At 33.7% G+C, this 16,126-nt stretch overlaps 1 protein-coding gene across 1 annotated transcript; it reads right to left on the bottom strand.

Annotated features, from left to right (window-relative positions):
* Positions 1 to 2,422: 2,422 nt before the first annotated feature.
* Positions 2,423 to 2,779, bottom strand: LOC114410771 (uncharacterized mitochondrial protein AtMg00820-like). Its single transcript, XM_028374701.1, has one exon. It carries the CDS (start codon positions 2,777 to 2,779, stop codon positions 2,423 to 2,425), a length of 357 nt encoding a protein of 118 aa, XP_028230502.1.
* Between the last annotated feature and the right edge of the window lie 13,347 nt (positions 2,780 to 16,126).

The raw sequence follows: 16,126 nt of genomic DNA, 5'->3' as shown, positions 1-16,126 counted from the left end.
GACCAAGTAAAACTTGTATCTAGCCGCCTTTTCAACCCAAATTTCAAATACAAAATCATACATGTTTGTTTCTCTTTCACCAAATCTTTCATATTATTTATATTTTCAGTGCTAGCAAAAATATAATAATATTCCACCTTTTTGAAATCAATTGATCATTTGATCATATTAAATTCTCTAATTTAATTAATCATCAAATATTAAAATAATTTCTTTAACAAAGATTAGAACACTCATTTGTGTGTGACCCCGTAGGTTCAATACTAAGCCGGTAATATATTAATCAAATTAATATACTAATCAAGGTAGGCGTTTAACAACACTCCTTAACGTCTCAATAGCATGAAGTAACATTTTACTTTCAAGAACCATTAGAAGAGTAGTGTAATAATTTCTTCCATCTTTACAACTCTGGGTAAACTCTAGAGTTTGGTATTACTATCAAACCCTTTTGAGTTAACTCATAATGCCTTAAGAAACTCATTTCTTCTTTCATTTAATTTTCCTGACCAGGATATAATTTTATTTATAGAGCTCAAACTCATTACCAAGAGTTGATGGATTCCTTCTTGATTAATCATTAATTCTACAAGTATTTAATCATATCCAATATCCATTCAACAAGTGCTCTAAAGCATTAGGTGTCTGGAATCAAAACACAACAAATAATCTGTTAATTACTATGACAATCTCAGGTCAAACAAAGTTATTATACCTCTTCTTGAGAATTTTCTGTTGACAGTTTATGGTAAATTTTAACCATTAGAAAATTTCAATTGAGTCAGTTCAATGATCACATCAACATGTGACTCATCTATATATGCAAATTAATAAATGAGATCTATTAATATTTATCCAATAAATACTATCACATATATATTAATCTATCCAAATTATTGATATCCTATTTACAATAATCCTATGATCAAGAACAATTTAGATTAAAATTAGAACAAACTTATTTCTCATTATCATAATCTCTATTATAATAACAAGTCTTTAATTTTAATCAAGGACATTATCAAATGGACCATTTAATAAAATAGTGAAATATGACAATGAAAATAAAATAATACTTTATTATTAAAATTAGAATTGATTACATGATAACTTGGATCGTGGGCATACAAATTTATTCTCAACAATCTCCCACTTGCCTAGAGCCAATCATTCGTGAACTTCATTCCTAATTCCCATTTGTGCTTGTCAAACTCTTTTATGCCAAGCGCCTTGGTGAAGGGGTATGTTGCATTCTCCTTTCCATCTACCTTTTCAATCTTAACGTCACCACGTTCTATTATCTCTCTAATCAAGTGATAACTTCGCAAAATATGTTTGGACTTTTGGTGTGATCTTGGTTCCTTTGCTTGAGCAATAACCTCATTATTGTTGCACAATAATGGGACCAACTCTTTTATCGAAGGAACCATGCCAAGTTCAAATATGAACTTTTTCATCCAAATAGCTTCTTTAGCAGCTTCACTTGCCGCTATATATTTTGCTTCAGTAGTTGAATATGCTACCGTAGCTTGCTTGGAACTTTTCCAACTTACTGCACTACCATTTAAAGTGAAAACATATCCTGAAATGGATTTGCTATCATCTTTGTCTGATGCAAAGCTTGCATTAGTATAACCCTTCAATTTCAATTCAGAGTCTCCATAAATGAGGAATTGATCTTTAGTTCTTCTTAAGTACTTAAGTATGATCTTAACCACTTTCCAATGTTCCTCACCAGGGTTTGCTTGATATTGACTAGTTACACCTATGCATAAGCGACATCAGGATGTGTACAAGTCATGTTGTACATGATAGCTCCCACTGCACTAGCATATGGTACTCTACTCATGTGTTCTCTTTCTTCAGGAGTTGTTGGACAATTCTCCCTACTAAGAGTAATTCCAACACCTACAGGCAAATAACCTCATTTGGAATTATCCATGTTATATCTCTTTAATATATTATCAATGTGCATAGATTGGGAGAGTCCAAGCAACCATTTAGATCTATCTCTATAAATTTTATACCTAGAACATAGACTACTTCTCTCAAATCCTTCATGGAGAATTGTTCTGATAGCCAAATCTTTGGGCCTTGCAATGTTGGTATGTCATTTCCAATTAGTAATATGTCATCTACATATAACGCTAAGAAAATAATTACACTCCCACTGACCTTTTTGTAAACACATGGCTCTTCCTCACATTTAACAAACTCGAACTTTTCTATTGTCTTATTAAAATGAATATTCCAACTTCTAGAAGCTTTTTTTCAATCCATATATAGATCGTTGCAACTTGCAAACTTCATTACAACCAGCCAATGATGTGAATCCTTCAGGTTGTGTCATGTACACTTCCTCTTTCAACTCACCATTAAGGAAAGTTGTTTTCACATCAATTTGCCATATCTCATAATCATACTATGCTGCTATTGCAAGTAGAATCCGAATTGATTTGAGCATTGCCATAGGAGAAAATGTTTCGTCATAATATATTCCTTCCTGTTGACGATATCCTTTAGCAACAAGGCGAGCTTTATAGGTCTCGACCTTTCCATCTGCTCCAATCTTTTTCTTGTAAACCCATTTACAACCAATAGATTTTATATCCTTTGAAGCTTCAACTAAAGTCCATACTTTGTTGATCTTCATTGATTTTATTTCAGATTCCATGGCTTTTTGCCATTTGTTGCAATTCAAGCTTCTCATGGCCTCTTCATAGCTCTTAGGGTCATCATCATTATGATAAACCTCATTTGACATGTCATCTTGCACCATTAAGTTTAATTTATTAGGTGCATGATGCATTCAAGTAGATCTTTTAAGAGGTTCTTGTGTTGGATTCAAAGGTTGTTGCAATTGTTCTAAGATTGGTTCATTAACTTCTTCTTGAACAATGACTTGTTCTTGAACTATAGCTGGTTCTTGAGCCATAATCGTTTGAGTTGAAGAGCTTTGTCCTAATTTCAAAAAATCAAAGAAAGGCCTCTCAGTTTCCATCTCATGTTCTTGAGTTATGTTATCATTGGTGACTTGAGTCTCATCAAGTTCAATTTCTTTAGCATGGTTTCCTTCTACAAGAAACTCTCTTTCCAAAAAGGTTGCTCCTCTTGCCACAAATACTTTATGGTTAGAAGGTTGGTAGAAATAATATCCCATTGTTTCTTTAGGATAACCAATGAATCTACACTTATCAAACCTTGCCTCAAGTTTATCTGTTTGCAATCTTTTAACATAAGCAGGGCAACCCGAGACCTTGATGTGTTTAAGACTTGGTTTCTTTCCTTTCCTTATCTCATATGGAGTTATAGAGACTGCTTTTGTAGGAACTTTATTTAGCAAGTAGGTTGCTGCTTCTAAAGCATATTCCCATAAGTTTAATGGAAGATGGGTGAACCCCATCATGGATCTAACCATATCTAGTAAGGTTCGATTTCTTCTTTCAGATACACCATTATTTACTTGATTATCTCTTTTTCTTTTGAAAATAGAACAAACATGCATAATCGAGTTATGATTCACATCAAGTAAGACGTAAATGTTGTGTTGGAGATAACCATTCACATATAAATCATCATCATGCTAAATTGAGCAAATGTTATTATTAAAGATAATGTGAAAACCTCGCTTGTCCAACATGGAAATTGAAATAATGTTTGAAATAAATTTTGGAACATAATAACAATCTTCCAATACTAGTACTTTGCCAGTAGACATTATTAAAGAAATTGATCCTAAAGCTAAGGCGACAACATTTGCTCCATTCCCTACTTGTAGATTTATTTCTCCTTTCTTCAACCATCTAGTTATCTGTAGTCCCTGCAACGTATTGCAAATATTAAAACTACTGCCTATATCTAATACCCACATTGAAGAATCAATGACAGTTAAAGAAATCATGAAAACATTTTTCATTAATGTCTTACCTTGTTTCTTGTTTTTCAAAGAATCAAGATACTTCTTGCAATTTCTCTTCCAGTGACCTTTCTCCTTACAGAAGAAACATTCAGCATCAGTTTGGTCAATCTTGTTCCTTTTGTTCTTGGGTTTGGTCATACCACCCTTAGGTCCAAGATGTTTCCTTTTTGGTACTTTGCCTTTCTTCTTGGAGCTCTTGCCAACTACCATGACAATTCCTTTCTTCTTCTTAGAAGCAATTTGATTCTCGTAATTAATTAGCAGATTAAGCATCTCATGCAAGTCACAACTCATCTTATTCAAGTTGAAATTCACAATAAATTGTGAAAATGGATCAGAAAGTGATTGCAGAATCAAATCTTGAGAAAAAAAAATTCCCAAGAGTGCACCCCAACTTCTCAAGTTGTTCTATGAGATCAATCATCTTAAGAACATGGGGTCCAACCTTTTCATTTTCAACAAGTGAGAATCTAAACAGGGCCTTATATTACTGAAATATAGCCGTTCTGCTTTGACCATCGTACATCTTGTTAAGATGTTCGACGATCTCATATGGGTCCATGTCTTGATGTTGCCTCTGGAGTTCTGAACTCATTGATGCCAAGATAATGCACTTAGCAGTAAGGCACTCATCTAGGTACTTTTGAAAAACCTTGGTTGCTTCAACATCACTCAGATCAGGTGCTTCCATAGGAGGCTTATCAATAGTGTCAATAAGCTTCTCATGCATGAGAACAATTCTCAAATTGCGGTATCAATCATCACAATTGGCTCTGACTAGTTTTCCGCATTCAAGAATACCACGAAGCGACAGAGAAGACATACGGTTGATTAAACACACAACAAAATATAGTTATGTCAGAGCATAATTTTTCAAACCTTTTAAAAAATATAAAAATATTAATGATATTTCTAATAATAATATAGTAATGTAAGAAATACTTATTCCTTTTAATTGGATCACATAAAGCCTCTTAAAAATTGTGAGCGAGCCACTTGGTTATCAAGTCGTTTCTCATACACATTCTAAGACAATATATCATATACATTTTCAAATCAAAATAAGAAATATCATATCACATAAGTTCCTGGTTGTCAGGCCAATCCTATTGATATCAATAAATTAATTTTAATACTTCCCTAGGTTGTCTAGGCGCTCAATATATAATTAATTTCAAAAAATATGCATCTTATGCAAGAAAAAAATATTAATTATAAGTCTCCTGTTCGTCAAGTCATTCCTTATTATTAATCATTAAAAAATTACATCATATGTCTCAATTTATCTTTTTTTTTCTATAAGTCCCTTGATAATCAGGTCGTTCCTTATGATTAAACAATTTAATATGTAAGATAAATCAGATGACAAACATATTTATCATTTAGATATATAACAATTATATAATTACGCACATAGCATATAAAAAAAAATTCTCTCAAATAATTGAACTAGATAGAGTGCTTGAAGCGCATACCTCTTTGATATCACATATCCTAATGCAGCGTCTTTCCATTAAATTAATATCCAACAATTTGAAAATAAAATAATTAATAACAAATTGCTCAAAATTGAAGGAAAGGTTTAATCTTTTAAAAGGAATCCATATAAAATAAAAAAATCTTTATTCTCCTTTATATAAAAATACCAACGTATATGATATGGAACACCTCCAGCAAATCAAGCACTGTATTAACAACCAATTGCAAACATTTCACTGATCCAAAACAACATCCACGTAACAAGATTACAAATTGCACAAAAAAAATAATAATTTGATTTGACAATGTAATCATGCAATCATAACAATGTGTAAGTAAATAAAAATTGAAAATTTTTCAAATTTTGTTAAATATAATTTAAATACAAAAGAACCTGGCTCTGATACCAATTGTAGGAAAAAAAACGTGTTCAAAAAACACATATTGCGGAATAAAATGATCTATTTTGTATTTAAATTATATTATAAATAGATGACATATTAAAAAAATGTACATGTTGATGAGCTCTTGAAGCATAAAAATTCTTCAATAGTGCGAAGACTCTATGTGTATTCACACCGAGACTGACATCTATTCGTCAACAACTTTGACAAGTGGAAAAATAAGAATAGAGAAGTGATATTGGGATACTTTCAACGTGCAGCACAAGACTCTATTTATAGCACGCTAAGGATACCAAATTTCTTATCAAATCAAAATCATTATTGATAGTATCATTTTTTAAGCTATATTATTTCTTGTTACCTTTTATTGCTAACCATTTAGCAATTAAAATTGAAATAATAATTGACCAAGTAAAACTTGTATCTAGTTGTCTTTTCAACCCAAATTCCAAATACAAAATCATATACGTTTGTTTCTCTTCTTTCACCAAATCTTTCATATTATTTATATTTTCAGTGCTAGCAAAAATATAATAATATTCCACCTTTTTTGAAATCAATTGATCATTTGATCATATTAAATTCTCTAATTTAATTAATCATCAAATATTAAAATAATTTCTTTAACAAAGATTAGAACACTCGTTTGTGTGTGACCCCATAGGTTCAATACTAAGTCGATAATATATTAATCAAATTAATATACTAATCAAAGTAGGCGTCTAGCAACACTCCTTAACGTCCGGATAACATGAAGTAGCATTTTACTTTCAAGAATCATTAGAAGAGTAGTGTAATAATTGCTTCCATCTTTACAGCTCTGGGTTAACTCTAAAGTATGATATTACTGTCAAACCCTTTTGATTTAACTCATAATGACTTAAGAAACTCATTTCTTCTTTCATTTAATTTTCCTGGCCAGGATATAATTTTATTCATAGAGCTCAAACTCATTAGCAAGAGTTGATGAATTCTTTGTTGATTAGTCATTAATTCTACAGGTATTTAATCATATCCAATATCCATTCAACAAGTGCTCTAAAGCATTAGGTTTCCAGAATCAAAATACAACAAATAATGTGGCGTCCCTAAATAATGAATGGTTTAATAGTAATAAATTAAATAGCATAAACCATGGGAATTTTTTTTTCTTTTTCTTTTTCTCTCTTTTTTTTGTACTATTATTCATTTCACGGTAGTTAAATTCAGAAGGAAACTTATCACTATAGAGTCCTGAATGGCCAGCTCACAACTCTATTCGGAGTCATTTCTTTTTTATCACTCATAATCCCCAAACTACTTTTCTCTTTCAAAATATACCAGCCATCATTTTAGGTCGTCACGTGAAAAATAATAAGATACAGTCGGTAAACTCTTTTCAAATAAAATTTGTTAACACTTCCTTTTCAAATAACAAGATTAAACATAATTACATTCATCATCTAAAACTGTCCAAAATATCAGAGTTTGCAAAATAACATAGTGACATCCAGAGCAAAGGTTACACTGTGGTGACTTTAGCCACATTATATACAATCATCAAAATTTCTATACAATAGGTTTACCCATCCAAAAATCAAAAGAGTAAACCTAGTAGTCTGAACTAGATACACCCACCCACAAAAAGTATGTACATCTAGTCTAAGGAGCTGTCTGCTATGCTGAAGAGTCGTCACTATTCGCTGTCCCTCCAGGGCCACTCTCCTCCGTAGAGTCTGCCTCAGATGCTGACATAACATCCTCTGGAGAATCAACATCAGTGAGTGGGTCCTCATCATCCTCTGGGAAGTCAGGAGCATCCACAGCAGGTTTAGGAGGTAACTCCTCTGGGTCCTCTTCAAGATCTTCTTCAGAGGATGACACCTCTATCACTTGAACCGGCTCAACTAGTCGATATGGAGTAGGTGTAGGTAGTATCCACTCCACAGGCTGCTGAAGTGTGCGTGCGGGTTCCTCAGGATGCACTAATGAAGTAGCAGTGAGTCGAATTGTGCCATGGAATCGGCACCTCTCGTTGCCTTCGAGGGTCTCCCAAACTCCCTCTAGGCACTCCATCACCACGCGATCATGGATTAACTGCGCTACCATCGCGGTCTACAAGAAATAAAAGAAAGAGGGTAGACTCTTTCACGAGAATTCTAACTACAGGTAACAATAATGCGTCCCATAACCGCTACGTTTAGTCAAAAGGTCTCTCTCAAGGGATTTCCTCTCTGGTAATCGATTACCAAAGTATGTAATCGATTACCAGTGCCCAAACACGAATTACACAGCTTTTACACATGGAAATCTACAAATTACACTGTGTAATCGATTACACCTAAATGGTAATCGATTACCAGTGGCAGGTAGCACTGTGTAATCGATTACACCAAACTGGTAATCGATTACCAATGGCAGGTAGCACTGTGTAATCAATTACACCAAACTGGTAATTGATTACCAGTGCCCTATCACCCTGTGTAATCGATTACACCCCATTGGTAATCGATTACCAGAGGCCATTTTAACTTCATGTCTCCATTTTAAAGCCCTGTAATCGATTACACACCCTTGGTAATCGATTACCAGAGGCCATTTTAACTTCCTGTCTCCATTTTTTAGCCCTGTAATTGATTACACACCCTTGGTAATCGATTACCAGAGGCCAATTTTCAGATACCACTCAAGATTCATAGCTGGCCAGCCGCCACACAAGCCTCCTTGCTTCGTGGTCTTTGTTCTTTTATTGGTTGACTGCCAGGAGCTCGCCTGTTTAGGTACATCACAGGTTCTCACTGACTGACTATGCCCAGGTTGGGTCGGGATTGGTCAAGCTTGGTTTTGGGCAATAGCACCCCACCTGACGTCCCCAAGGTCTCCTGACCCCCGCGACATATCTCTAGGTACCACTCTATGGTCAACAAACAAAAGTAGGAAGACTGACTCTTCCACGCTTTCTCACATCAAGCTTAGTGGATTATGGGGCACTCGTCATATGTGGTACTAGGTGGTGATCGGGCAATGGTGTAAATCAACTCTCCCACTTTCACAAGTCAAACATAAACATACCATCCCCAGTTGCCCACCTTCAACTGAGCTCACACACTCCTACGTAGCCCTTATCCTCGTTCCTCTCAGCACCAGGTCCCCATCAATCCCTCCAAGCTTCCACGCTATCCAAGCAATTCAATTTCATTTATCATGAAACTACCCTAAACCAAGAAAACAGCGTAGAGGCAGAAAACTCTGTCCAAAACACATTCAAATACCACAACTTTTCTTACTTATATACCCCAGTAACATTCTCTTCATTCCGATTCGTTAACCATTGGATCGACTTGAAAATTTTACTAGAGATTCCTAGTACATAAAGCCACATTTTGACCGTTGGGATCTACTAGAAAATGCCTGGAACCCGAAATGTACTACTCTTCCCATGACTAGCAATGCACAAGCATTTTCTACACTATGTAAAAAAAAACTGCTGCACACTTTTGGCAGCCTTTTTTCTGCATAATAGGGCAAATTTCGAAATCCATCTTGCCCACATCCAATTTTGCTCAAATTGGATCCTACAAGTTCTAAATCATGTATAAATCATATTTGAACCAAAAACAAGCTTCAGATCAAGGTAAATCAAAATCTAGGTATCCAAAACCCATCAATTTAGTGGATTTTCAAGGTTTAAGAAGTGAAAATGAGAATTGGGTAGTTTTGGGGTAAACTCTCATCTCAATCAAGTCTATAACATTGATTTAGACTTGCTCAAACTGGTTTTAAGGCGAAAACTCCACCGATTCAAAATTTGACCCCTCAACACCCAATTTACCCTAGAAATGGCTCTTGCTTTCACCTTTGTCACTCATTTTTTTCTCATTTGCTCTGCCCAAGCCTTCCTACAAGTCCTAATTGACATTCTAAACTAGAATCAACTCACTTTAGACTCCAATTTCCACTAACCCCAAATTTGGCTTCTCTAACCCTCAAAATCTCACACTTTTCTACCTACAGCATTGTCATTCTCACATTTAACCCTAAGTTAACTTTCCCCATCATTTCTACCAGTTTTCTATCAACAATTTCAGCACACAAACATCACAAAGCATCATCATAAAACCCTAAAACAGAATGGGTAGCTTTACTCACATCAAACATGTCAAGTTTAGCATGCTTTCAACAAATTCCTTCACAAATAACTACCATAGGCATAAACCTAGTAGAACTACCCATCATATCTCCCAAAAACCCAATACCCACAAATTTCATGTGAGAAGAAGTCCACCCATACCTGAAATTCGAAGTCCCACAATGTAGAGGTGTGTTTCACGACTCCGAAAATGGCTTCTCCTTGCAATTTGGAGTAGAAATGAGGAGGGATTTTGGAGCTTCAAAGGATAACAATGGTGGAGGAGAAAGGAAGAAGAAAAGCTATGTGGAGGGTGAGGAAAAGCTTCTGAATTTTTCCTGAAGGAAGAGAGAGAATTTGGCTTTTATAAAAAAAATGATTTTCTCTTTCCTTTTTCTAAAAGCAATGCCACATGTCTCATTTTGAGTGGAGCAAAAAGAGGTCCACCTTTTCCCCTTGATGTGACTTAATACTCAGCCACATGGAGGAAAAAAATTTTGACCTTTTGGATGCTGAATTTCTGCCTCGATTTGTGTGCCGCTTCTCTGATTCCAGTTCCTCGCATTTCTCTGCACCCGTCGGGGCCCGCTTTCGAAAGTAGGCAATATATATATCAAAACGCTCAGAATGAGACCCTGAGCGTGGTTCAGAGGTTGGTTTTGTTAAATTTTTAGTTGCACGCAAAACGATAATTTTTAGACTAATTAATTGAGGATTAATCTATAACTGTCCAGTTATGGATTACTCTTCGTTAATTAGTCTAACCTGCGTATCTTTCCCCCAATATACATACTTCTACCAAGAATATATATATACACTGAATAATACATACATACATACATACATACATATATATATATATATATATATATATATATATATATATATATATAATTATTTAAATGTAACACTTACAAAATTCTGGGTAGAAATTTCCAAGATGTCACAAATAACTTGTTAATTACTATGACAATCTCAGGTCAAACAAAGCTATTATACCTCTTCTTGAGAATTTTCTATTGACAGTTTATGGTAAATTTTAACCATTAGAAAATTTCAATTGATCAGTTCAATGATCACATCAACATGTGACTCATCTATATATGCAAATTAATAAATGAGATCTATTAATATTTATCCAATAAATACTATCACATATATATATTAATATATTCGGATTATTGATATCCTATTTACAATAATCCTATGATCAACAATGGTTTAGATTAAAATTAGAACAAACTTGTTTGTCATTATCATAATCTCTATTATAATAACAATTTTTTAATTTTAATCAACGACATCATCAAATGGACCATTTAATCAAATAGTGAAATATGACAATGAAAATAAAATAATACTTTATTATTAAAATTAGAATTGATTACATGATGACTTGGATCGTGGGCATACAAATTTATTCCCAACACACCTTGCCTAAAGAAATCCAACCCAAGCATCACCCGATATATCACATTAAATAGATAAGAAGCATGCCATAGGATTCGACCTCCACTACACAAAGGAAAAAGAAAATCCAGAAATAGATCCCTTGAGCCAAGACCAAGTCCATAAGAGAATATCATCAATCAACTTCCTTTTATCAAAAGGTTCTCCTTAAAAATAATTTTATTTCTACTTGACCATATATTCCACACCACAGAGCACCATACCATCTTCCAAGCTTCATTCTTCTTTGATGATCCTTTAACAAGATATTGTTGCGAGGAATGAACTTGAGGATCGCAAGGCACAGGCTAGGGACGTGTTAAGGCAAAATTTCTATAAAAAATATTAATGAAATATCAATTATTAATTTTTATATTAATCTTCTCATTTGTCCCATGAAAAAGAAGATTATATTTAGAAAGATATTTAACTATAGCTATAATTCTAAGTAAAACTTTTTCTCAATGTTTTTTTTCTTTGTTAATTTGTTCTTGTAAATTTTTATCTATTGTCTTCTTTTTCTTTTCAATCTTTTTTCTAGTTCAATCCATTTGGCCATATTAGTAATATGTTCATGACTTGTCTAATGACTTTTGAGTTTTGAACTAAGATTTTTCTAATCTCTAGTCCCTTCATTTACTAATTGACTAATACCACTAGAACAAAATAACTTACAACAAAAACAATACACTTTATCTAAATCTTTAGAATAAACTAGTCATTTCCTATCATATTTTTTTTCCCATTTGGTAATATCCTTTGATAAAAATATGAATTAAAATGTATATTATTTTTATCTTTTGGAAATTGTATATGGTTATGTCTAATTGGACCCTTTTCTATCATTAAATCTCTAAATTATTATTAATAGTTTTTCATTTTCTTGGATCATAAATATTTTCAAGAACTTCACTCGGGTATTACTATGTTCATTATTTTATTCTAATAAAGTATTTACTTGTATTTTGTTCTTGATTGGAATTAAGACTATCAGTATTTTCAATGTTATCTATGGGTAATTGTTCTATAATTTTTTCATCAATAATACTTATTTATATATCCTTTTTATTAATATTAACAAATTTATTAAGAGCATTGAGACTGAATTAAATTTTCAATCTTTTTTTTTAATTTTCAAAACCAGATTCATTTCTTATTTGATGTTTTATATTATCACAATACTAAAAGTGTAAGAATAAAATAAAATGAAAAGACAAGAATAGACTGTATAAATAGAAATGTTATAAAGTAAAAAATAGAAAATGGTGAAACGATAGAACCTGAGAATTGAGAAAATTACACGTTGATGTTTTCTACTACAATACTTTGATACCAGTTATCCACTATGACAATTCACTTCAAGTATTAGGAAAATAATAAAAAGATGAGGAAAATAAGAGAAAAAAGATTAAGAATGAAATAGTGAAGAGAACCATGTGAAAATATTAATTTTTATAATGTATATATAGAGATAAAAAAAATAACTGTTAAGATATAATATTGGAAATAGCTAATCATCAAAATGATTTTTCTTTCAATTAAATTCTTATTATTAATCACAAATTAATATTGTTAATAAAACTTTACCGTTAAAATCAATATTTTCAACATATCATTAAAAAAAGATAACTTGAAAAGTTCTATGGCCAATGATTATGTGAATGTTGGAATTTGAAAAATTAATGATTGTATCTCATTGCTATTGAATATTTCCTATTTATTGGCAATTTACCCATGATTGTGGTTGTAATTGTGTGTCCCTCAAATATCTACAATACTATTATAGCATAAAAAAATCTACACTATTAGTAACTTTTCAATTTGTGGGCCTAAGGCACAAACCTAATTGGCCCTACTGTCAATACGATATTGGCAAGGCAAAACAAATATTAAGCCAACCCAAGAAAGGCATTGGTCCCAAATACTTGTAATCATGGGGCATGAAAAAAAAATATGACTTGCATCTTCCACTTTGCATTACAAAACTGACACAAACCTGAAAAATCGTGAAGAATAACATTTGTTTTTCTCAAATATATGTCGTAGGGCGTAGGCAGGCGATTTAAACATAGTCTCCATACAAAGTGTTGGACTTTTGGTGTAGCCTTGACCTTTCAAGTATCTGGACATACTTTGTTTTTTAGCACTGTTGATAAATGAGTTGTGTAATATCTCATTTGCAGAGTTGCATTGTGTACACCTCGGAAGAACCCAAATCCCAACTCCAACCATCTCCACGAGACCCATTAGGAACTATATCCACTAACTCCCTTTGAAAACTATTTGCTAGCTCTTCTTCCCAAACAAAAAATTGTCTCCTTCATAAAAAAATCTCATTTCCAAGGTCCCTCAACGCACTTCCCCACCTTATCTAACATCTCTCCCTGATGGTCTGAAATAGCAAAAAGTCTATTGTATCTATTTTTAAGAGACTCTTCCCCCATCCAAATCCCCTCCTAAAATCTAATATTACGCCCATTAGTGACCAACCTAGAGATGAAATTATCAAACCCTTTCAAATCATTTTCCCCACCACATACCTTCTTCAAGTCTCTCCACCAAAGAGATGTCTTACTATCAAAGCCACTTTATGCCAATCCTCGCCACCCTCGATATTTAGAATCCAACAAATCACACCATAAATTCCTTCTCCCTTCAAGCAAACTCCTCCTCCATTTCCCAAGTAATGCATCATTAAAAAGCCTAATGTCCTTCACCCCCCAACCCCCCATGATTTTAAGGACAACATATTTGGTTCCAACTCACTCAAACAATTTTCCTCCTATCCTCCTCACCACCCTAAAGGAAATTCCTTTGGATGGAGATCAACTTATGTGTGACAATATGAGAAGCTTTAAAAAAAACAAAAGAAAAAGACTGATAGAGAAGAGAGGACCAAGATATTGAGGGATATCCTCCCAAGAAATGATAAGTGCTTATGTTTCTACACTGTCTACTTCTTATTAAATTTCTTGATGATATGTCTCCAAGTCTCTTCCCTCTTATGATTTGTACCAAATGGAATCCCTAGGTACACAAGTGACAAAGGTATGATCCTACATTTCAACAATTCCACATACACTTCAACTTATCTTCACCAATGAGCCCAAAGTAGCTTTTATGAAAGTTAACTTTCAATCCGAATGCAAGCTTGAAACATCTCAACATACTTTTGATAGTCATCACATTCTTTAATGATGCCTTGTAACATCCCTGATTGTCAACTTCTCAATGACTCACACATGATGATACTTCACATGGTGACACTTCACTCAACTTCCTTATTGGTCAAAACCCTCCGTAGGTAGCCCATTTTGAAACCTCGACAATCTGCTTCAGCTGCTTTCAGTATCAATGACTATCGCCACAAACCAACATGAGACTTTTCAGCAAGTTTTGTTCTCACTCACGCTTTTTAGGAAACTTTCCAAAAGGTCACCCATCCCATAACTACTCCAAGCCAAACACGCTTAACTATGGAATTCTTAAGTAATAGGCTACCGAAAAGTAGATGCATCTTGTTGGTATAGGTAGTACAAATTAATTGCTTTAAGTCATCATCAATTGTACAGTCTCATACCTATAAGACCACTAGATCTTTTTCTTTCTGGTGTCATTTGCCCTATGTGTTACATGCCTTCCCAAAGAAAATGGTAGAATTTTCATATTGGAGAAGATTAACCTCCACATTATCTTTCCCCACCAAATATTTGTCATACAAATGATTTCTCTTCACTTCTCTCATAAGATCACTCAACCCTTTTGCCACCATCGTGAAAAGAAAAGGTGCAAGTGGGTTACCCTACCGAAGCTCTTTGAGGATAGAGAATTCCTCAGTAGGACTACAATTTACTAGCACAAACACTCTACTAGATACTAAGCACCCCCTAATCCACCAAATCCACTTGTCATCAAAACCCAACCTCTCGAGCATGTATAGAAGAAATTTCCAATTAAAAGTCATAAGCTTTTTGATAGTCAACTTTAAAGATTAAGCATTTTTTTTCTTTCGTCTCTTGGCATCATCTACCACCTCATTAGCCACTAGCACACTATGATAAGAAGTCACCCTCCAAAACTCATCTTTCAATTCTCTTCTTAGGATTAATTCTTGTTCCTCCAAACCCTCCACCTCCTCCTTGATATCTAAATCATCCATTCTTCTTCCAATAAGTTGACATTGGCTTTTAATATCACCACATTGCTCCTTACTCCATAACATTAAGCATCTCTTTAGCCCTTTAATTTTTTTTTTCTTTGAGAATAAAGCCCTTCCACCCTTGAATATGCAAACCTTCCCAAGCCTTTGTCACACACTTCTAGAAATCCGCCACTTGATGCCACTAATCCATAATCTGTGTTGGATCAAGTGGCCTCAGAATAATTAAGAAAGGGGGGTTGAATTAATTATTAATGAACCTTTACTAATTAAAAATCTATCCTTCTTAATGTTACTAAATTCAATTAGGCTTTTACTATAATGTTAAGAAAGTAAAGAACATAAATAGAAACTTAATCAAAAGTAAAAGTGATAATTAAAGTGCACAACAGAAATGAAAGAGTGTAGGGAAGAAGAAGACAAACACAAGAGTTTTATACTGATTCGGCAACAACCCGTGCCTACATCCAGTCCCCAAGCAACCTGTGGTCCTTGAAATTTCTTTTCAACCTTGTAAAAACCTTTACAAGTAAAGATCCACAAGGGATGTACCCTCCCTTGTTCTCTTTGAACAACCAAGTGGATGTACCCTCCACTTGAACTGACCC

Source organism: Glycine soja, chromosome 4, assembly GCF_004193775.1.
Source record: "Glycine soja cultivar W05 chromosome 4, ASM419377v2, whole genome shotgun sequence".
NCBI lineage: Eukaryota > Viridiplantae > Streptophyta > Magnoliopsida > Fabales > Fabaceae > Glycine > Glycine soja.
The sequence above is the reverse complement of the archived record's forward strand: the minus strand, read 5'-3'. Positions and strand labels throughout refer to the sequence as shown.

Coding starts and splice junctions, on each gene's coding strand:
- LOC114410771 (XM_028374701.1), bottom strand. CDS start 2,779: ATGGTGCAAGATGACATGTCAAATGAGGTTTATCATAATGATGATGAC.